This window comes from Globicephala melas, chromosome 8 (genome assembly GCF_963455315.2).
Source record: "Globicephala melas chromosome 8, mGloMel1.2, whole genome shotgun sequence".
Lineage (NCBI taxonomy): Eukaryota > Metazoa > Chordata > Mammalia > Artiodactyla > Delphinidae > Globicephala > Globicephala melas.
In genome coordinates, this window is record NC_083321.1 from 25,971,169 (window position 1) to 25,995,465 (window position 24,297).

Below are 24,297 nucleotides of genomic sequence, written 5' to 3' on the forward strand. Positions count from 1 at the left end.
GAGTGGCTTGTCCCCCACTGCCTGTCCAGAGGCTTGGATTTCAACCAATACGAAGCATTTCTTTGGGTGTGTAAGAGCTCCGCATTGAAACACAAGGGGCCCCGAGGCAGGTGGCTTAGTACCTTCTGTGCTCATCTGGCAAGCAGGATGTGATTTGTTGAGTGGGGGGTGAGGGGGAGGAGTGGGAGGAGGCACAGAGCCAGGAAGATCAAAGCTAGAAAAAGAGGAGGAGGATAAAGAAGGGAATGAGAAAGTGGGTGGAGTTTGGAGCCAGTCTTTGCTTATTTGCAGTGTTGCTACGGCAGACCTGGGCCCCCGGGATTGATGCAGACTCTCAGGAATGAGAATGGCACATCCTTTGACCCTGTTCTAGTTGGTTTCCTGCCAGACACTAGTGGTTTCCAACAGTTAGATTGTTCCAGAGGTAGTCTTGGCTCCCATGGGAATTACCAGAGAATTCCAGCACTGCTGTGAATGTGGAAGTTTATATCATTTCCCCGGGCTTGCCTACATTCTATTCTTTTATATTTTCATTCCTCTACTATCCTATGAGAGTGAAACAAGTCCTCTCAACCAAAGGATCAGGAATGAGTGACGATATTAAATAGTCAAGGTATTTCACTGTGTAATTGCTTTCTTTCATTTTAAAAATTGCCTTTTATTTCTTCCTATGTGCATGTATGGCTAAGTATATTGTCATTTTTAATCTTTATTCTTGATGAGGCAAAGGAACCGGAGGCAAGAGGAGTGACATTTAGCAGCAGTTTGTACCAGTGGAAAGGAAAAGCAGATTTCAAAAAGATGGGCTGGGGCTTCCCTGGTGGCGCAGTGGTTGGGAGTCCGCCTGCCGATGCAGGGGACACGGGTTCGTGCCCCGATCCGGGAAGATCCCACATGCCGCGGAGCGGCTGGGCCCGTGAGCCATAGCCACTGAGCCTGTGCATCCGGAGCCTGTGCTCTGCAACGGGAGAGGCCACAACAGTGAGAGGCCCGCTTACCACAAAAAAAAAAAAAATGGGCTGGTCGGTTGGGGTATGCAGATCTATTATTTCTGGCTGCAAGTAACATCATCAAAGACAACAAAATCCAACCAGAAGTTACTAGAACAATAAGAAAACTTTGTCCTCTCACGGAACAAGAAGTCTCATGTTCGATCAATTTCAGAGTGGTTAATTCAAGTGGAGCTTTTGTTTTTTTCCAAGTGGGTTGACGACATCATCAAGAAACCAGGTTTTCTGTTTTGTGTTTTTTCTCTCAGAAGCAGGGGGGAAAAAAGGAGTGTTTCCTCTCTTTATTAAGAAGAAAATTCTCCCAGCAGACATTCCTTCACATCTCACTGGCCAGAATTGTGTCACAGGCCTATGCCTGATCCAGTGACAGGCAAGGAGAATGGAATTTCCAGTGCTAATTTAGGGAAATCAAGATTCACTTCCTGGAGCTGGAAGATATGTAGCTTCCTCTGAAGCACGTGATTAGTGTTCTGTTGGCGAGGAAGAGCAAGCCATTGACTGTGTCTGCTAGGGGCAATCATGGTTAACTGCTTTCAGGTTTAAAAGCACCTTGAACATTCTTTCTTTTTCTACTCCTCCATTCAAAATTACACACAGTCTTCAAGGCTCAACTCAAATGTCACCTTCCCCATGAGGTTTTCCCTTATACCTCCAGTCAGAACTTACTACTTCTCCCTAAGCTTTGTATCTCACACATAACACCTTTCACAGTTTGCTTTGGATTAACAAATCTGTCTCCGTCTCCCTTAATTCTGAATTCATTGAAGGGAAGGACCACATATGATTCGTGTTTATGTGCATAAGTCCAGGGACCAGCACATTTATTGCCTTTCCACACAAGTTGATCCCCATAAGACAGCTTAGCCTTGAGGCCAGGGACCATTATTGTTGATTCATCCCTGTATACCCAGCACCAAGGGCAGTGCCTCATGCAAACAGGTGTCCAACAGATATTTTGAATAAATAGTAGAATAATAATAACTACCAATTTCTGCTTCTGGTCAAGGTGGGTGAAGGAAGGGGCTGGATTTACCTTTCCATTTGAAACAAATAAACAAACAACAAAAAAACCAGACAAAATAGATGAAACAACAATTTTCAATGCGCTGGACACCAGCAATGAAGGACATTGGAAATAAGTAAGGTGAGTTCTACAATTACCGCAGTTTACTTGCCTTCACGTATTCTCCAGGGCATGGTTCAGAGAGGGGAAACTAAGATGAAGCCTGGCAGATTCCCTGAGTTGAAAAGAGAAAGGTGAGGGTCCAGGGACCAAATCAGCCACACTTCTTAGGCGAGAGAACACATAGCTGCACAAAGAGAGAACCCCAAAGATCAGAGAGAGGGTCCCCTTGAGTATTCAGTAGACTGCTGATCCGTGCATCCACGAGCCTGAGAAATGAACCATCTGCAAGGGGGGTTTAGAAGGAACAGTGAGTACCAGGAACAATGCCTGTTCCCAGCAGCCAGACTGGAAATTTAGTCCATGGGGCACTGGGTAAAGTGTGTACTCAGTAGGGTCTTGCCTCAGTGATGGGGAATAATTAGCCCTAAGCTGAGCACAACTCCAGAAAATGTCTAATGAGCACAAAAGCAAGATTTGAAAAAAATCAAACCATTTCCAAGTAACTGAACTTCATCCCAGGAAAAAAGTTCAAGAAAAACTTACTGGAATGCAAAAACTATCCAGCACCCAACAAGGTAAAACTCACAATTACTAGCATCCAATCAGATACAACAAGACATGAAAGCATGACCCATAATGAAGAGAATAATCAGTCAATAAAAACTGGCCCAGAACTGACACAGATTGAAACCAAGTGGGGCCCTGTGGGGCTCCCAGGCATGGAGGTCTTTCTGTTCCCCATTTCTTGGAGGCAAGACTCCAGCCTGCATGACCTCTCCTGGGTTCCAAAGGGCAGATTGGAACAGTTGCTAATCAAGGGAGGAGCAGCCATGAAACCACCTGAGGCAAGATTAAAGGGACCAGAGAAGCTCATCAACCACCTGAGAGGCTGCACACACCTTAATCTTGTCACCAACCCCACCCTTGGAGATGACCAGACCCGGTGTTGTGTTGAAACTTTGCAGAAGAAAGAAGAATGCAAGACTGTTACTGCCTTGATCCTTATCACATACGCCTGACCGTGAGCCCTAACTATAAGACCGTTTCCTATTCCCCAGGGAGGGGGCCACAGTTCTTGAGGTGCTAGCCTACTGTGTTCCCTCTTTGCCTGGCAAAGAATAAAGCTATTCTTTCTCTTCCTCCAAAACTCTGTCTCCGTATTTCGGTTCGACATCGGTGCACAGAGATCCAAGATTTTGGCATCAAGATGTTAGAATGAACAGAGAAGAAGATTAAAACAGTTATAATTGTATTCAGTATATCTAAAAGGTTCTGAGGAGACAAGGAAGACACAAAAAAGACTCAAATTGAAAGTCCAGAGATTAAAAAATGTTACCTGAGATGAAAAATACACTGCATGGATATAAAGAAAAACTATTGTTTTCATTTACATCACATACAATATTCTCTGAATACCACTACAGTATTTCACTTTTGATACTTCTGACCACCAAATGTGTCTGGGGTTTTCCCCACACCACCAAGCAATTCTGCAGCACCACCTGAGTCCTACAATTTAACTCAATTCTGACATATCTACCTGGAGATAGTGTCAGATCCCACAGATTAAGGGTTTGGTCCCAAAAGACGGTCTCACCCCCAACTTCAGATGACAATTACAAGTCCAGGTTGTTACCTGTGCTTCTGACTGACCATCTATAGGTTGAACCCCCTCCTTGGTCCAATTAATTTGCTAGAGCAGTTCACAGAACTCAAGGAGAACATTTTATTTACTGGATTATAAAAGGATGTAGCTCAAGGACAGCCAGATGGAAGAGATGCATAGAGCAAGGTATGTGGGAAGAGACTCGGAGTTTCCATGCTTTCCCTGGGCTTGCCATTCTCCCAGGACCTGGAAGTCTTTACCAACCCAGAAGCTCACCAAACCCTGTCCTTTTGGGACTTATGGAGGCTTCACTACATAGGCATGCTTGATTAAATCATTGGCCGTGAGTGATTAATTCAAGCTCCAGCCCCTCTCTCCTCCTTGGAGGCTAGAAGTTGGAGGATAGGCTGAAAGTTCCAATCCTATAATCGCACGGTTAGTTGCCCTGGCAATCAGCCCTCATCCTTAGGTGCTTTCCAAAGGTCACTTTATTAACATAAACTCAGAGGTAGTTGAAAGGGGCTTGTTATGAATAACAAAAGACACCTTTATCATTCTTATCACTTAGTTCTGTGTCAAGGAGACAAAGGCCAAATATATATTTCATAAAATAAATCACAATATCACAATGGCATTACAAAATATTAATGAACTTGAAGGCGCAGCAATAGAAACTATCCTAAAGGAAATATACAGAGAAAAATGAAGTTAAGAAATAAAAAGAAGGGGACTTCCCTGGTGGCTCAGTGGTTAAGAATCTGCCTGCCAATGCAGGGGACAGGTTCCAGCCCTCTGGGAAGATCCCACATGCCGCGGAGCAGCTAAGCCCGTGCACCACAACTACTGAGGCTGTGGTCTAGAACCCGCGAGCCACAACTACTGAAGCCCACATGCCTAGAGCCTGTGCTCCGCAACAAGAGAAGCCACCACAATGAGAAGCCCGCGCACCGCAACAAAGAGTAACCTCCACTCGCCACAACTAGAGAAAGCCGGCGCGCAGCAACGAAGACCCAACTCAGCCAAAAATAAATAAATAAATTTTTAAAAATAAATTAAAAAATAAAAAGAGAATCAGTGATATTTGGGACAACTTTAAGTGGCCTATGATATGAGTAATTTGAGTCTGTGAAGCAGAAACAGAAAAAAAAAACTGGAAGAAATAATGGCCAAAAGTTTTCAAACTTGATGAAAACTATAACCTGCAGATCCAAGAAGCTCAACAAACCCCAAGCACAAGAAGCATGAAGAAAACTCCATTGAGGCACATCGTAATCAAGGTGTTTACAACCAGTGGTGAAGAGACAATCTTAAAAGCAGCCAGAGAAAAAAAATCATCTTAAACTTTTAAACTTAAAAGTATGTGATAAGGATCAAGGTAAAACCAGGGAGAGTCTGTAGCATTTGAACCATGAACCACTCCCTCTCGCTCCCCTTCCAGCTCAGTATGGCAGAAACTCCACTCCAGGTAGGCACAGCCAGGAACACAGACTCTCCCACAGCTCCCAGCTGAGGGGTATGGTATTTTTCAGGAGGAACAGGCCATCAGCATCTCTCACCTCTCCTAACTATACATCATGGAAGCTAAATCCAGGCAAGTGCAGCTGAAAGGTTGGGCCTCTTCTTCCATGCACCCCTACTCGTAAGGTAGAGCCTCTACTCAGCCGTAACATAGTACACCTTTGTATCTTTAGTTAGTATATCTGAAGTAGATCCTGATGAATTAAAATGTACAATGTAAGCCCTAGGGCAAGGACTAAGGAGAAAACTAAAAAAGGAATAGTGGAAAAAAATCATTAAAAAATCATTAAAGGAATGAAAATGTTACACTAGACAACGTTCACTTAATGCAAAAGAAAGCTGTAAAGGAGGACTAGAGAAACAAAAAAGGCAGAAGGAAAACATTACCAGATAGAATTTGGCTCTAATGTAAAAATGAAAGTCACCAGAAATGGTAACTGAAAGGATGAATATATGATACTTTTCTTTTTTCTTTCTTTTTTTTTTTAAATTAATTAATTTATTTTTGGCTGCGTTGGGTCTTTGCTGCTGGGTGGGGGGGTTTCTCTAGTTGCGGCGAGCGGGGGCTACCCTTTGTTGCCGTGTGCAGGCTTCTCATTGCGGTGGCTTCTCTTGTTATGGAGCACAGGCTCTAGGCGCGTGGGCTTCAGTAGTTGTGGCGCTCGGGCTTAGCTGCTCCGTGGCATGTGGGATCTTCCCGGACCAGGGCTTGAACCCATGTCCCCTACATTGGCAAGCAGATTCTTAACCACTGTACCACCAGGGAAGTCCCAAGATACTTTTCTTATATAATATTTTCTTACTATTTAAAACCTTAAAAAATATAATTGACTGCTCAAACAAAATGAATAACAATGTATTGTGGGGTTTATAACATATGCATAAGTAAAATGCATACTAACAATAGTATGAAGGCCATGGGGACAGAAATGGAAGACTGCTGTTTTAAGGTTCTTATATTACATATGAAGGGTGTAATATCACTTGACGACAAACTGTGATATATTAAAGATTGTGTGGTAAGGGTTAATTCCAGCAGGCTAGGCTGAGTCGTTTTGCTAAAGTTTCTGCATAGCACTGACTCCTAATGAAACCTGGAAACATACCCATTCATTGTGTTGTCTTGAAACCAAGGGTCTGCGGAATCTGGGTGGGGGTAGGGGTGGGAGGGGCGGATTTTTACCAGTTGTCAACATTGTTTTTTGAGATTCCTGGAGGACTCTGCTGTTATGTAGCAAGAATATGCTTATAGGACCAGGCCGCGTGCCCTTTGGGGCTCATTAGTTCTGAGGTGTTCTGTATACACAACAGTGGCTCCTGACCTAAAAGATTAAGTGCATTTGGCTATGGCTTTTACGGAAAGGGGGACAACAGGAGATTCCTTCTGACTTTTCCAGACCCAGGACTGTGAGATAGCCTTCGTTTTGATACATGTCTTTACTTTAATGTTGTATATTGTATCCTTTTCCTGTAGGTTTGTAAACATTGTTATTTTGGGTCCTGTGAGTCTTTAGCAATCAATTCTTTAACTTCGATTAGTAGTGTGAAAAAGTGTGCTTTAAACCCTAAACCCTAAGGCAACACAAAAATATCAAAGCAAAGAGTTAGAGTTAATGAGCCGACAGTGGTCACAGAATGGAATCATAAAAAGTACTCAGTTAGTCCCAAAGCAGGCAGACAAAAGAGAAGCAGGGGAACCCAGAACCGACAAGACAAATAGAAAACAATAGCAAGACAATAAGACTCAAACCTCACCGTGTTAATGATCACATTAAAGGTAATCATATAAACACCCCAGTTTAAAAGGCAGAGATTGGCAAATTGTGTAAAAAAGCAATACACAGCTATATGCTGCCTACAGAAAATGTACCTTAAATATAAAGACACAAATGCGCTTAATAGTAAAAGGATGGGAAAAAATAACATGCCAACATTAACCAAAGGTAAGTTGGAATGACTATATTTGTGTCAGACAAAGCACATTTCAGAACAAAGAATATTGCCAAGAAAAAGTCATTTCATAATCACATAAGGGTCAATTAATCAAGAGAGCACAACAGTCCTAAATGTTGATACACCTAATGGCAGAGCTGCAAAATAAATGAAGCCAAAAAAGCATTACAAGGAAAAATAGACAAATACACAATTAGAGTCAGAGATTTTTTAAATGGTCCCTTGATAACTGATGGAACAAGTAGGCAGAAAATCGGCAAATAGTAGACTTCAATAGCACTAACTATGCTTGAACTGATTGATTTTTTAGAAAATTCTACACAATGACAGCAGAATACACATTATTCTCAAGTGCACAAAATTTGCCAAGTTAGAACATCTTCTGGCCTATAAAATGTCTCAATAAATTTAAATGGATTCAAGTAATATAAAGTATTGTTCTTGGGATGGATGGGCCTGTTACTACCAACTGTTGGATTTCACAGTCAAAGCAAAACTAGTCAGTCAAAAGACTAACTTCAGGCAGTCATGAACTAGCCTGCCTTGGGACTCCCAGTTTCAACTCCAACAAGAAAAGAGCTTAGAGGCTGTCACTCCTGACCTCACAACAAGAAAGAAGCTGAAAAGCAGGGACTTTTCTTGGACCCACCAGAAAACTGAGGTTGCAGGGCAAACCACCACCATGAAATCTGGAGAGACAAGTAAATGCAGAGAAACGAGGGTCAAGACCAGCTGACCTGGAGGAGAAGCTGCTGGAACCAAAACCTTGATGAATTGCTGAGGCTGTGTGTGGACTAAAGGGAGACGGGGACTGCCCTGGGGGCTATAGTCTTTTTTTTTTTTTTTTTTTTTTAGATGTTGGGGGTAAGAGTTTATTAATTAATTAATTTATTTTTGCTGTGTTGGGTCTGAGTTTCTGTGCGAGGGCTTTCTCTAGTTGTGGCAAGCAGGGGGCCACTCTTCTCTTCATCGCGGTACGCAGGTCTCTCACTATCGCGGCCTCTCATGTTGCGGCGCACAGGCTCCAGACGCGCAGGCTCAGTAGTTGTGGCTCACGGGCCTAGCTGCTCCACGGCATGTGGGATCCTCCCAGACCAGGGCTCGAACCCGTGTCCCCTGCATTAGCAGACAGATTCTCTACCACTGCGCCACCAGGGAAGCCTGAGGCTATAGTCTTGAGAGCAGGGGGTCAGACGTTTTATGGTTTTACCTCCAAGAATCCCACCAGGTTCTCATGGTAAGTGCCAAGAAAAAAATCACCTATGTCTCTGGCAGGTAAACAAGGAAAGTAACCATTTTGAAATATGCCCAGAATGTTCTCCAGTACACAGGACTACTCTCTAGTGGGAAAGTCTTTTCAGAGCCTTACCTCACCTGGGAGAAGAGCAGTTTCCTGTCTCCAGCCTCCTCTACCTTTCTTGTAACAACTAAGGGAGAAGGGGTAGCAAAGAAACATTCGTAAGGGGATGCAAACCCATAGGAAGACTGAAATTTAATCATAACTTTATACAACACTTCCCTTCCCCCACCCTTTACCACCATATTAACAGGGCTCCTGTATAATAAGTGGATTGTAGCTGAAAGAACTGTAAGACTCAGACTCTATTTAAGAAGGAGTTCTCATCAAAAAATCTAGAAACAATAAATGCTGGAGAGGGTGTGGAGAAAAGGGAACACTCTTGCACTGCTGGTGGGAATGTGAATTGGTACAGCCACTATGGAGACCAGTATGGAGGTTCCTTAAAAAACTACAAATAGAGCTACCATATGACCCAGCAATCCCACTACTGGGCATATACCCTGAGAAAACCATAATTCAAAAAGAGTCATGTACCAAAATGTTCACTGCAGCTCTATTTACAATAGCCCGGAGATGGAAACAACCTAAGTGCCCATCATCGGATGAATGGATAAAGAAGATGTGGCACATATATACAATGGAATATTACTCAGCCATAAAAAGAAACAAAATTGAGCTATTTTTAATGAGGTGGATAGGCCGAGAGTCTGTCATACAGAGTGAAGTAAGTCAGAAAGAGAAAAACAAATACCGTATGCTAACACATATATATGGAATTTAAGAAAAAAAAATGTCATGAAGAACCTAGGGGTAAGACAGGAATAAAGACACAGACCTACTAGAGAACGGACTTGAGGATATGGGGAGGGGGAAGGGTGAGCTGTGACAAAGCGAGAGAGAGGCATGGACATATACACACTACCAAATGTAAGGTAGATATCTAGTGGGAAGCCGCCGCATAGCACAGAGAGATCAGCTTGGTGCTTTGTGACTGCCTGGAGGGGTGGGATAGGGAGGGTGGGAAGGAGGGAGACGCAAGAGGGAAGAGATATGGGAACATATGTATATGTATAACTGATTCACTTTGTTATAAAGCAGAAACTAACACACCATTGTAAAGCAATTATACCCCAATAAAGATGTTAAAAAAAAAAGGAGTTCTTAGGGAAACCCAAAGACAACAGAGGAGATAAAAACAAGGACCCTAGAGAAATTTGAGGCCCTTGGCACTTACAGTTACAGCAAACATGAAACACAACTCAACTGCTGGCCAGATTTACATAAAAGTTCACTAAATGTTTTTTTACCTTAGTTATTATTACCTAATAGGTCATGTCTGCCTTTCAACGAAAAAATTACAAGACATGACGAAAGGGAAGAACAAACACAGTCTGAAGAGGCAAAGCAAGGATGAGAACAGGGTTTAGATATGATGCAGGGCATTTAAAATAACTATGACTAATATGTTAAAGTCTCTAGTTGAAAAAGTAGACAACATGCAAGAAGAGTGGGTAATAATGGCAGACAGATGGAAACCTCCAAAAGGAAATGCTAAAATACTGGGGGGTTCCTGTAAGACTCTGGGCACACAGGATCAGAGAAAAAAGGATGCTCTATGTGGACAGCTCATTCCCAAGAAGCAGGGGAGAGGAAGGTACTGGACCACTGATGTGGGGCTCCTTGGGCAGCAGTAGATAGTGAGAGGCCCGGAGTGCTACCTAGTGGCTGCTTCTCCACATAGCAGAACACATCAGAGTGAAGAAGTTTCTCCTAACATCGTGATTTTGAAAGGTATGATTGGCTATAGTGCGAAGGGTATTTTAAAAGACTGGAAGATGAGTTAGGAAACTCTTGCCACTGTAACAAAGATCACAACTTTGACATCTTAAATCAAATTATTTTATCCTTCGTGCTATGGACTGAACTGTGTGCCACCTCGTCAACATCCCTGAAATTCATATGTTGAAGTCCTAACTTCCAATGTGACTATATTTGAAGATAGGGTCTTTAGGAGGTCATTAAGATTAAGTAAGGTTTTAAGGGTGGGGCCCTAATTCAATAGGATTGGTGGCATCATAATAAGAAGAGACCTCCTCCATCCCCACCCCTGCATGCACCTGGCCCTGGAAAGGCCATACTAGGATATAGTGAGAAAGTGGTGATCTGCAAGCCAAGAAGAGAGTTCTCACCAAAAACCAGCCATCCCGGCCCTCTGATCCTGGACCTTCCTGTATCCAGAACCATGAGAAAATTAATTTCTGTTATTGAAGGCACCCAGCTTGTGGTAGTCTGCCATGGCAGCCAGAGCAGACTAATACATCTGGTAATTATATGCCATGGTACACCTAGGTTGTGTGTAGATGAAGAGGATACCAGTCGAAAAACAGAGAGCCTGTTTTTCTGATGAAGAAAAGTCTTAGATTGGCAAGGCCCTTTGGAAATTAGATGAAATCTAGAGACTCTCACCTAGAAACTGACAAAAAGACCAAATTCCGCATTAATTTCAAAAGATTCATGGATCACGTGGAGTGCCTCTTGGACTCCACATGATCCCCTGGACACTCATTTACAGAACCTCCGTCCTAGGGGAGTCCTAGGGTGGGCTGAGACCAAGAACTTTGAAGGGAGCTGCTGTTGCTGGGCGGGGTGGAGGTGGGGTGTGATAACAGGAAACCAGGAGGGCGGAGACATTTGGAGGAGGAGGAAAGGCAGTTGCTGGACCTCACATGTTAGGAGTCAGGGTCTCCATGGAGTGTGAGGTGCTGTGGAATGAAAAGGATGGAAAAGGTTAAGATCGAACTCACATTAGGGAAAAGGATGAGGACATAAGTAGGAATGAGGAAAGGAAATCCTGTGTCTTAAGCACAGCCAGCTGGGATCAGATTACATACGATTGCTATAGAGTCCATCAGCCTGGTGTATAATTTTCACCAGCTTTATCCGGAGGATTTTAGCTACAGCAGCAGTAGTGGCAGAAAAAAAAAAATGGCTTTGGTGTTTACTGCAAATTGAGGATTGGCTGGGAAAGTACAGGGATAGATTTGCTATAAACTAGGAATTATTTAAAACGAAGGCCTACCTGCCAAATGTTAGATAAGGAAGGAAACAAAGAAAGAAAGAAGGAGAGAGAGAGAGGGCACTCCGTGAGTGATTGGGAGGGAAAGGAGGGGGCGGGGGAGGGAGAAAGGAAGGAAAGAAGAAAGGAATGAAGGAAGGAAAGAAGGAAGGAAGGAAAGATGGAAGGAAGAAAAATAAAGAAATAAAGAAAGTCCTTTTAGCCTTTGGAAGGATTAGAACATTAGGTAACCTTGGCCTGCCCTGGGGCATTGAATTTCTTATTCTGAATGTATGAAATTTGACACCCTGTTAGTAGGAATTTAGAAAAAGATCTCTTTTCTTTGTCCACTGCATGTAACTAAGCCCTGTAGGCAGGAAGGTTCTGGAGGTGCTCTACTCTGCTCCCAGTTTCCCCAACTGGGAGGGACCTCTAAGGCTTCCCTGGCTCTAATGGTGGGCTGGGAAGACTGGGCTGGTGCGAAGCCACCTCCACCCACAGAGCTTTTCTTTTCAGGTTTGCTGGTAGGATTAGACAGGTGTGTTCTGCTACCTGCAGTCCTTAGTGAGTCTTGGAAGATGTTATGTTTCCATGTTGCCTGCATAGGATGCTGCAGGAATAACTACCGGTGCCCTTCCCTGCAAAGGGTACTTGAAAAACATTCAGGTGGTTACGGATAAGCCAAAGGATAATCAAACAAAATGTACTCTATGGCAAAGACTTTTTCTCCCTTTTGAACAATTATACTAGTGACATAAAATGAAAATTACCCCAAGTCCTATCACCCAGAGATAACCATGTCAGCATCTTGTTGTATATTAGACCTGACACTTCCATAAGCAGATGTAGAAATGTATGTTTTATGAAAATGGAGTCATATTATACACATTGTTTTTCAATCTTCTCTCCCTTCTGCAATTTATCAGTTTAGTGTGAACATTTCAGGTCAGTTTACAGTCAGCCCTTCGTATCTGTGTCTACGGATTCAACCAACTGGGGACTGAAAAATACTTAAAAACATTTTTTTAAGAAAATTCCAAAGAGCAAAACTTGAATTTGCCATGTGTCAGCTACTATTTACATAGCATTTACATTGTATAGTTATTATAAGTAATCTAGAGATGATTTAAAGTATACAGGAGAGCGTGTGTAGGTTATATGCAAATACTACTCTATATTATAAAAAGGACTTGAACATTATCGGATTTTGATATCTCCAGGCAGGTTTGGGAACCAATCCCCCCACTGATACTGAGGGATGACTGTATATCTACACAGCGTTCTTAAAGGCTGCATGGCATTGCTCCATTCTTCAATTGTTGAGTGTTTTAACTGCAGCGTATCGGATATCCATTGACAAAATAATGCTATGTAGTGAGAAACCCACAAAATCTCAGTGGCATACAAAAACAAACATTTGTTTAGTTTACAAGTTTGCAGGGGTTCAGCTGACCTGGGCCAGCTTGGCTGCTCTCTGCTGGGCTCGCTTCTGCCCCTGCAGTCAGCTGTGGTTGGCTGAGCCCATTCTGACTTGCTCATATGTCTGGGACTGACTGGTTATCAGCTCCTCTAGGACGGTCCCAACTGGGAAAACTAGGGCAATTCCACTAAATGCCAAGTGAGTTATCCTCCAGGAAGCTGGAGAATTCTGGAAGAGGCCCCAGTTGGGGGCAGCGGTCCATTTCGAGTTCAGATTAGACATGCTGAATTGGAAAACTTTGGGATATTCAAGGGGAGGTTTTGAGAAGCTGGGGTATGCCGTTCAGAGGACAAGTTTGGGCTGGAGTTATTAATATTTTAGTCTTATGCATTTTAGCTATTAATTGAAATTATAGATCTGAATGAAATGTCTTTGGGAGAGAAGAGATCTAGGAGAGAGGAGACTTAGAGCCAGGCCTGGAGGACTGGGGCAGAGGAAGAGGAGGCCTGTGTATACCACCGAGACACTCTTGTCAGAGAGGTAGAAAGAGAACAGAAAAATGATGTGTTATGGGAGCAAAAAAGTGGATAGTTGACAAGGCTCTGATAATTGTTGAAAAGTCAAAGAAGTATGACAGTTAGTCTCCAAAAGGGCGGTTGGAACCTAGAGGAGGAGGGAATTCTCATTGGGCAGCCTCTAAATCTTCAGAGATAAGGAGCAAAGTCAAATGCTGCAAGATGATGAGATTGGTAATCAGGAAATTGTAGTTGGAAGCGAACTAGTAGTTGCAAGAGATCTGGCAAAGTTATTCAGGTGGGTGGAGAGTGAATTTAGTGGGGGGACAGAGTGGAATTGCAAGGAAGTTTAGAATAAAACAATAGACCAGGGACCTTTAGCTGAATAAGGAGAACAATGGAAGGAAAATTCTAATGGGTTGGGAGGAAAGAGAAGTCTTGCTAATCTGGCTGTACTGGTGGTGTTGAAGAATGAGCCTACCTCCAAGGATGTGGTCTCAGGAAGTGCAGAATAGGGAGCCTGCACCTGCATGTTTAAAGAGTCCAGGTGATTCTGATGCAGGTGCAGGTGATTCTAGGGCCACTGTTTGAGAAACGCTGCCCTAGGGGCTGGAAAGGGAGCGAAGCTGGCTAGGGGCAGGAAGCCTGTCACATTCCAATGGGGAAGCCTGCTGGACGGGAGTGTTTTTGTTGTTCCAGGTGGCTCTGTAGCTTCCTTGGCCTGAGGGATTACAATTTGACGGCCCAGTGTGTCCAGTAGGACACCCTTCCCAGAGTCCTGGGAGGGGCTCAAACCCAAAGGTGGGTGGCCTTCGAAGTAACCCTGTCTGTGCTTGCCCCAGGGGCTTCTTATCCAGGGACTGTCAAGACTGGTGGTTTTGTTGTTTGTTTGTTTTTGCAACTTTTGATTCCAGAAATAAAAATGGGCTTTCAAAATCAACTGACCAACCAATCAACACTGTTGAAGTTGGCACATTTGGTCTAATTGTTTTCCTTTTCATTTAGACTTATTTCCTACCAAGTGTGAGGTAGCGTTTTCAAGTAAATCTTTGGTAATTCCTAGGCATCAAGCAATTGCCTTCATTTCCCAATGGCACATACTAAAGTGGGCTCATTTAGAGAGAGAACAGGAATAGCAGTTTTTATAGCTTAAGGCCTTGAAAGAAAATTGCTTTTTTTCCTGACAATCATAATCCACTCATGATTTCAAAATGAATTTCAAAATCGAAAGGACTCTGAGCGTCTGGAATGTGCTAGAAGGATGTAATAAGACTTATTTTATTAGCTGGTTTATCTATAATCTAGATAACCTTACCTCTTGTTTCTCTTCTCTCGAAACTTCCTCAGCCGCAGACTCTATGTGTTGCCTGGATGTCAAAGAATTAAGCCTGTCTTGAATGAACAGAACAGGGGTACAGAGAGAAGTGCTTTCCTTTTTCCTGGTCTCCACTGTGACTCTCTGATTTGAATTTGCAGTGGCAGAACGAAGGAAAGGTGAATGCTCCCGGAGGGGAGCGTGGCATGAATAAAGGCCTGGAGGCCAGCACATCACGGGGCCGCTCTCTGGACAGCCGGATTGAAGCAGAGTGGAAACGGGGCTGGCTTGGTATGGGGAGCTGGATTAAGGAAGCTGAGCGGGTGGGGGTGGGGGGGTGGGCGGATGTTTGAATGGTGCCTGGGGAAATCCTGAGCCATTTAAATGAGCCATTTAAATCTGACAGACAAATTGGTGTTTTAAGAAGATTTCCCAGGCAGTGATGTGCAGGATGAGGTAGAGTGGGTGGGGACAGAGTGTGTGTGCATGGGGGGTGGGAGGGGTGATGGAAGAGAGGGGAGAATGAAGCTAGGAGATGAAAGTTTCTGCTTTGAGTCAACACTTAACTGAGCATCTATTGTGTACCTTGCCTGGTGCCAGACATCACCTTCAAGTGTGCTCTCTCTCTCGGTTCATAGAACTAGCATCTGCCCTTTTGTCCAGGTAGGAACCTGGACAAATGGTGTCCTTGACACCTTCCTTGCCTTTTCTCCCCAGTCTGTCAAGTTGCCCCATCAACTCCACGCCTGTCACATCCTCCTCTTCTCCCTCATCCCCACTCCCTCTATCCCACTTCAGCCACTGCCGTCTCTTCCTGATTAACGGCCTCCCTGTCTCCAGTCTCCCCTCTGACTCCTTCTCTACCTGGCTGCTGCTGACAGTGAGGACGGCCTTCCTGAAGCACATTGAATCAGGCCACGTCCCCCAGCAGAAACCCTGCAGTGGGCTCCCCCATTGCCTTCAAGGGAAAAGTCCAAACTCCTCAGTAGTGCCAGGAGGCCCTTGGTCTTGCTTAGCTCACCCTCCTTCCCAGGGCTTCTGCCTCTCCCACCTTGAGGCTCGGGGTATGGCCAAGCAAAGATGCTGTCAGTAATCCTAAGAGGTCATGTTCTCTCTTCTCCCTTGTGGTGATAATATCCTCCATTCTACCCCTCCCCTCTGACTCATGCTTCAGAATACATTTAGTGATCCCTTCCTTCCAGCTCTTTCTGGCCCATAGGTACCTCCTGGGTGCTTTCAAAGAACTGTTTCTATTGCTGTCCTAGAGCGTATCATAACACATTGTCACTGGCAGTTCTCTCCTCGGCATATGAGCTTCAAGAGGCATCTTTCAGGGGCTGCATCTTCCTCTTCATCCAGCACCCTCCTGACACATAAAAGGTGCTTAGTAAGTATTCAACAAATGGGAATGGATGAGTTTACGAGAACCTGGGTGGCAGGGGTGGGGAGGGAGTGTTGGTTACATTTTACAGATAAAGAAGTTGAGGATCAGGGATTGATTTAAGAATTTGGGGACTTCCCTGGTGGCACAATGGTTAAGACTTCATGCTCCCAATGCAGGGGGCCAGGGTTCGATTCCCGGTCAGGGAACTAGATCCCACGTGCATGCTGTAACCAAGAGTTTGCAGGCCACAAGTAAGGACCCGGCAAGCTGCAACTAAGGAGCCTGTCTGCTGCAACTAAGACCCAGACCCAGTGCATCCAAATAAATAAATAAATATAAATAATAAAAAAAGAATTTGTCCAAGTCTTCTCAGCTTTGCAGCCCAGAATCCACTTCAGGGTTGCTGATTTATTGTTTAGGGTTTTTTCTTCTTCCTTGCAGTCACAAAATGGAAATCGTCAAGGAAAAGAGCTCTGTATAGCACCTTCAATTCTGGCTGATGGTTCAGAAAGCTACCAGTAGGGCCACTTCAGGAATGAGTGTAACAATAGATGAAAAGGCTTTGCTATATTAGTAAGGGATTTCATAAACTGCAGTATTATTAGGTTTGGAGATTACAAAAGGCTAGGAGTCCAAATGAACCATTTTCCAATATAATTTGAACATTTATTTCACTGGAAATTATTCAAAACACAAATCCTTCCTGTTTCTGAAAGCCAAAGGATCTGGTTGCATGTGTTCATTGCTGTTTTTTTTTTTTCCCCCTCTCTTCACTCCAATAAATGTTCTTTGCCTACCGTTTTGTTGTTGTTGTTTTTGTTTTCTTTTTTGCGATACATGGGCCTCTCACTGTTGTGGCCTCTCCTGTTGCAGAACACAGGCTCCGGACGCACAGGCTCAGCGGCCATGGCTCACGGGCCCAGCCGCTCCGCGGCATGTGGGATCTTCCCGGACCGGGGCACAAACCCGTGTCCCCTGCATCGGCAGGCGGACTCTCAACCACTGCGCCACCAGGGAAGCCCCAAGTTTGTTTTTTTTTTTTTTTGATTGACTGGGAAAACCACATTGCAGAATGATAGATATTGTTCATTTAACTCCAGCATTTACTTTTCCCCTCAACCAGAGTTCTGTTCACGATTGATCAGACTTCTCCCCCATTTAGCACCCATGTGAAACATTGCAAAAGATTGGGTCTGCAACTCGGATAACATGTTTGCAGCAATCTGTTCAAGCCGCAGCAGGCGTGCCGAGTGGCATGGAAGCTCTTAATGAAACGTTGGCGGACATTAGGGTTTTATGGACTGGAAAACAGTACAAATGAAAGTACTTTGCTTACTGTTTATCTGTTTAGAACATTTTTATTTTCTAAACCTAGCAATGTTCATCTTTTTCATCTGGCACTTTGGTTTGGCTCTTTACATATTGATTTTCCTGTTCACTGGCATTCCCTGTTGAAGTCGGAGCACCCAGGTGTGCTATCTGAATGAGTGCTGGCTTGGGGTGCAGTGTTGGGGGCATTCTCTGCCCTGAGACTTCTCAACTCAAGGGCTGGGAGAGAGCAAGCCTCACTGTATAGGAAGATCACTACAGCTCTCTTTCCCCCGTGTGGTTTCCCCTTGAACCAGATGGGTTGACCTTTTATATTAGTTTCCTCTCAAAATTTATGTACAAATTTTACAGCAAAAGTAGCATTCTCTTCTTAAATTTTATGAGGAAGTATAATAGACAGGGTCCCAGCAGGAAACAAAATCCATCAGAAATGGTTTGTCCAGGAGTCAGCAATTTTTTTCTGTGAAGGGCCGGAAAATAAATATTTTTGGTTTTCAGGTCACATACCATGTCTGTCACAACTGGCCACAGACAGCACCTAAACGACTGGCCATGGGTGGGGCTGTGGTCCAGTAAAACTGTCCTTACAAAAAGAGACTGGGAGGGGGTCTGGGAGGGGTAATTTGGCTTGTGGGCCAAAGTTTGTTGACTCCTGATTTAGATAAAAAGACTTTAAGGGACAATCTGCAGATACGTGGGCAGGGTCAGGGGAACAAACAAGGGACATTGAGGTATGAGACTAAGGCATCAGGAAGCTGTTACTCCCTCAAAGGCTGGAGGGGCGGGGGAGGAGATGGTGTGAGTGGTGAGAATGGGGCTTTGGGAGGTACTAGAGCAGGGAGCGGGCAGAGAAGAAACACCCACCACTTTCTCCTCCCTCCCTCAGATCTGCTTATGCCTCCCCTTGTCTGATACAATCAGTGGCCAGTGGTAAGAGGCCTGGTGAGGAAGCCCGCGGGGGACAGCATCTCAGAGCACAGAGCAGGGAGCAGGTGGGGCAAGGGTAGCGGGGAGAATAGAAGGGCGGGCGGGATTGGGGAGAGGCAAAAGGAGAACAGGCAGCACAGGTGCTGTCTCTTTGGGGACTAACTTCTTAGAACTCACTCCTTTAGGGAGAGAAAATAAGCTTGGCTAGCTGCATCCCTTGACCCTGACTTTATTCTAGACAACTAACCCTTCCCCACAGCTCTGCCCCAGGTTTGGGCATGTCCTTGGTCACAGCGATAGGTCCAGGGATAGGCTCATGATCTAGTTCAGGCTGAGACCCAGGTGCTGAACTTTTGTTTGTTTGAACAATTGGGAAGATAAGCTCTCTTTTTTTTGGTGCCTCCAAGGCTAGAACTTGGGCAGCCACCTAACTGTGTGGTGAGGCCTTCATGGGGGAGCATACAGGGGAAAGTAGACTGCCTGGCGGTGGGGAGAAAGGTAAGTCCTGATACTGTCACTGAGACCCTGGATCAAGCTATACCTGACACAGACCCTCATTTCTCAGTGAGGTGAGCCAATACACTCTACTTTAACTGAGACCAGTTTTCTGTTTGGATCAACGGAGAGAATCCTGGCTAACAGAGAAAGTCCAGATTTATCACTGGAGCCAAGGCCTGCCTTCCTATAGCTGTGTGGACCTCACGTGAGGTCCAAAATCACCAAAGCATGCAAGAGACAATGATTCTCCCGTGTGCATGAGTATTTTCACGTGTGCGTGCATCTGTGTTCAAGCAATGCCGTTTATTGACAGCATGTACATTTCTCAGACACAAAAATCTTTCTTTTTCGAATATCTGCCTGGCATGGACCTCATATGTCACAAAGACAGCAACTTCCAAGGTTATTACATAGATATCGTGATAACCATAGCAAGCCAGCGATTCTGCGATGTCATGTCATGCAGATCACTGCAGCTCAGGACACGGATGGCAGTATAGTACCTGCCCAGCTCTGTGTTTTTTACAGGGGCTTTTCTTTTGCTCGAACAGAGGGCTTCTTACCACACAACACCTCCCATCAGTAGGTGATTCCCAAAGTTTTTAATTTTATGGGCCAGAAAAACGTCCAAAGCAGAGTACTGACATAAAGCTGCCAACTTTATTTTGCTAAGAACAGTTCACAAAAGAGAGAAGACAAGCAACTACCATCTACTGTTACCAACATTTCATACAGGAAAGGACATTTTCACACGTCTGAAAGGAGAGAATAAAAGAGAAGCCCTTGAACAGAGCACATTTATCTTTAAGAAAAATGCATGGCTGCGGGGACACTGTGCCTGGTGGGACACTTGTGCGTGGCGAGGCTGCCTCGATGAGGGGCCTGCAGGGCCTAAGTCCAGTCCTCACTCTGCCGGCCAAGCCATGCGCCCTGCCCGGGCTGTGTCCACTCCGATGAAGGGGCACTTTTTTCTTTACACGAAGGGGCTTCCTGCTTGCCAAGCTGTGTACTGATGGGGCTGTGTCTGCCCAGAAAGGGCAACCTTCTGTAATCTGCACAAAGCACCTTTGGAGCTGGCGGCAGCCCTGCACTACACTGTTCTACCGTAAAACATTTCACTGAGGGCTGTCCTTTAACCGGTGCCTGGCACGTAGTAGGTGCTCAATGAATATGTGTTCACTGACCTTTGAAGGGCTGACAGGAGCTCCGTCAAGGGCCGTTCCCGGGTGGCAGGTTGACACGGGGGACCGTGAGGGTAGGCAGTCCCCCGCAGCACAGCCGCAGGAATCACGGTTCATGTCTTTTCTCCTCTCACTAGTGTCCAAGTGGTTGCGAACAGGCAGCAAGATCAGTTCTCAGAGAAGACCAGAAAGAAACCAGCTTTAAGCACATGCTCAGTGCCACGCAGGACGTTGTACTGTTACCTCTTCAGCATGTTTTAAGGCTCAGGTAATGGAGCCTTTGAAGGGTTAAATAATATGCTCCAGGTCACCCCGTGGCGGAGTGAGATTTTGACTGAAGAGTCCATATCACTAGGATTTGTGGAGAGAGTTACACTGGGGTCTTGCCCTCAAGAAGTGCTAAATGAATACGTGGACCTCTGTCCTGTATCCTTGGGAAACTGCCCAGGCATGGAGTTTGCGGGCAGCTTCTCCCTCTCACTTTTCAGCCTGTCTGTCACTGCCACCCCTCCTCCACATCAGCTCTCTGCCCCCGTCCATCCTGTGCCTGGTGGTCACAGACACCACAACTCCGAGAGGATGTATGTACCACACGTGTACGTACCATGACTCCTAAGGCTGCTGTAACAAATTGCTGTAAACTTGGTGTCTCAGAGCAACAGAAATGTATTCTCTCACTGTTCTGGAGGCCAGAAGTCCAACAACATTTCAACGGGCTGAAATCACGGTGTAGGCGGGGCTGTGCTCTCTCCAGCGGCTGTTGGGGAAAACCCGTTTCTTCCCTCAACCAGCTTCCGGAATGACATCTTTTTGGCTCATGGCCCTTTCCTCCATCTTCAAAGCCATCTTCTCATCTCTCTCTTCTTCCATCATCGCTTCACCTTCCGTCTTCTATGTGAGGGCATAATCTCTGTTTCTCTCTTACAAGGATACTGGTGATGGCATTCAGGGCCCAAGGAGATAATCTAGGAAAACCGCCTCATCTCAAAACCTTTCATTTAATCATATCGGCAAAACTCTTACCATGTGAGGTAACATTCACGAGTTCCAGGGATTCAGACCTGATATCACTGAGTGGTCACTATTCAGCCTACGACAGAGGGTCAGTGACTTGCCCAAGGTCAAGCAGCAAGTGCGGGGTTCAAATCCAGGCAGACTCTCCAGACCACATCTGACCACCCAGCTCTCCTGCTGAAGGGCCAACAGCCCAAACCAGTGTTTCCGTCAGAAAAAGGCCTTGACTTGGAAATCCCTGGAGGCGCAGTGGTTAAGAATCCGCCTGCCAATGCAGGGCACACGGGTTCGAGCCCTGGTCCAGGAAGATCCCACATGCTGCGGAGCAACTAAGCCCGTGCGCCACGACTACTGAGCCTGCGCTCTAGAGCCCGCAAGCCACAGCTACTGGACCCATGTGCCACAACTACCGAGCCCACACACATAGACCACGTGCTCTGCCACAAGAGAAGCCACCGCAGTGAGAAGGCCATGCAGTGCAATGAAGAGTAGCCCCTGCTTGGTTCTGAAGAACCTAGGGGCAGGACAGGAATAAAGATGCAGATGTAGAGAATGGACTTGAGGACGTGGGTAGGGGGAAGGGTAAGCTGGGACAAAGTGAGAGAGTGGCATGGACATATATACACTACCAAATGTAAAATAGATAGCTAGTGGGAAGCAGCCGCATAGCACAGGGAGGTCAGCTCAGTGCTTTGTGACCCCCTAGAGGGGTGGGATAGGGAGGGTGGGAGGGAGACGCAAGAGGGGGGGGATATGGGGATATATGTATACGTATAGCTGATTCACTTTGTGATACAGCAGAAACTAACACACCATTGTAAAGCAATTATACTCCAATAAAGATGTTAAAAAAAAAAAGAGTAGCCCCTGTTCGCCGCAACTAGAGAAAGCCCAAGCGCAGCAATGAAGACACAACGCAGCCAAAAATAAATTAATTAATTAATTTAAAAAAAGAAAGAAAAAGCCATGACTTGAGATCCAGACATGGCTCTTCGCATGAAGCTATTAAATTGCCTTCAGTATTGTTGGTGACACCAGAGGGAAGAGAGTCCCTCTTTTTGTAAAAACGAATTTAACCAGCTTAGCCCTCTACAGCTAAGTCACGGTCTCTGCCATTTTATGAAGTAACCATGAAGATATATCGGTTTGTTTTGCTATTTGTAGCTCATCGTTGGAGTTGGGACCTATTATTAAATTTGAAATATCTGATTAAACACTAGAGAGGGGGAAGGGAAGGAAGGCTCTTAAGGAGGAATAACAATAAATACCCAAGGAACTGTGTTTTCTTCTCAGCCACGTCTTTACTCCCAGCTGAGGTCAGTGGAGTCTGGTCTCACGGGGGGTCTTAGGGCTGCTGAGTGCAGGTGCTGCACAGAGGTACCTGCTGGTCTAGTCACTGCTTGGCCAGCCTGGAAACTGTCCTTTATCAGACACTTTTCTTACCTTGCTCTGTGTTTGCAAGCCAGAGAACAGAGTGGAGAGTGAAGAGATGGGGTGCAGTCTGAATGATACAAAGATTCTGGTTTTAGAAGAAGAGAAAATAGGAGAACAATTCACACCTAACGTTTATCGCCAGTCTACGGTTGCCAGACACATATATTAATCTCCCTTAACTCCATTGCACAGCTGAAGGAACTAGGTCTAGAAGGGTGAAGGAACTTGTCTAAAATAAAACCTCTAGTAGGCAGTAAAGCCAGAACTTGGACCCAGGTCTGTCTGGCTCAAGGCCATGCCCTATGTGATTGATTTCAGAAGGCCCTAGTTCTCCCTTTCTTGCCCCACCTGCCCTTCAGTGTAGAGGTCAAGCTCCTAGCCTCAGGAGGCCGAGTGCAGAAGTTTACACCCTGGTTCGACCACCTCCAGGCTCTGTTACCTTAGCCAAGTAAGCCAACTTCTCTGTGCCTGGGTTTTCTGATATCTAAGTTTCTGATCAGATGTGACTCTATTGACATTCATAGCACCTGCCTCTTAGAGTTCTTGTAAAAACTTAATAGATTAATACAAGTAACGTGCTTGGAACAGTAACTGGCTCAGAATAAGTGAATTGTCATTATCGGTACATCAAATAACTTAGGCAAGACAGTCAATTTACCATCGAGACTTCACCAAAAGGCCAGCATTGGGTGTAACTACTAGGTAATATACAATATAAAATCCACCTCTTTACCTGTTAAAAAGGGTCCTGTAAAAGAAAAACAACAACAAAAAATCCCAAAAGACTGGAAGAACTGAATAATATAATAATTATAATAAGATGTGTATTTGCTTTCCTTTATCTCCTTACTGATTTCAGCTCCTGTTAGAAGCTCTGGCATGTTTTCCAGAAAGCAGGATCTCAACTCATCCCATAGTCCATGGACCTGCATGGGAACAGTGTCCTGGGTGGTCACCACGGCCAGGGGCCATGCTTCGAAGGCTGCTGCTCCTTTGCTCCATCACCCACTGCAGCGGAGCAGACCCTGCCAACCACACTGCAGAACGTGTGCATCGAGTTGTTTCAGGAACTATTTGTCACGAGGCTGCTCTGTGCCTTGCGTTAGGTTGGGTGTGGTCAGGGACACAGGGGGCATAGAAGGCATGGCCCCCACCCTCCAAGAGCTTCAAGGTAACTTGTAGAATCAAGTTATCATACATGGAAGTCAGATGAGAACTTGAGCTCCAAGTGGCAGCACAGGGATGTAGGCAGAGTATCGCTATGCGTCGCCACTTGTTGTCAAGGTGGGAATGTGCCCAGGGGAGGTGGGACCTGAGCTTGACATTGGAAGAATTGTTGGAATTTGGATAAGGAAAGAGCTCAAAGGAAAGAGCATGCCACAAGGGGGAACTGGAATCAGCAAAAGTGCCGAAGATGGGAAACTCACATTGAAGGAGCACATACTATACTGGGCACTGGACGGCGTCTCTTCATTCATCCACTTGCTCAGTGTTTCTGTAGGAAGCCTCTGGTGGCGAGTCATGGACAAACCTTTCTCAGACTGATCTAAACATCAAGTTTTTCTGTTCGTAACTCAGGCGTTGGATTATTGGTTCAGGTAGCTGGGCATCCAGCAGTAGAGTGGGATTCATGGTTCTTATTGGAGGAGGACGAAGCAGGCTAGAATGACGGGAAAGCAAATAAAGAATAAAGTGGAGAACTTGAAGAAGAA

The 24,297-nt window shown here is 45.1% G+C and overlaps 1 protein-coding gene across 1 annotated transcript in view; it reads left to right on the top strand.

The window, feature by feature from the left end:
- Positions 1–23,821, top strand: part of LOC115857589 (uncharacterized) — a 247,141-nt gene extending 223,320 nt beyond the window's left edge. The window contains exon 7 of the mRNA XM_060304334.1: positions 23,445–23,821. Within this exon, the coding sequence (XP_060160317.1) occupies positions 23,445–23,723 (279 nt within the window). The 3' untranslated portion in view covers positions 23,724–23,821. The remainder of the gene's footprint in view (positions 1–23,444) is intronic.
- The last annotated feature ends 476 nt before the right edge of the window (positions 23,822–24,297 follow it).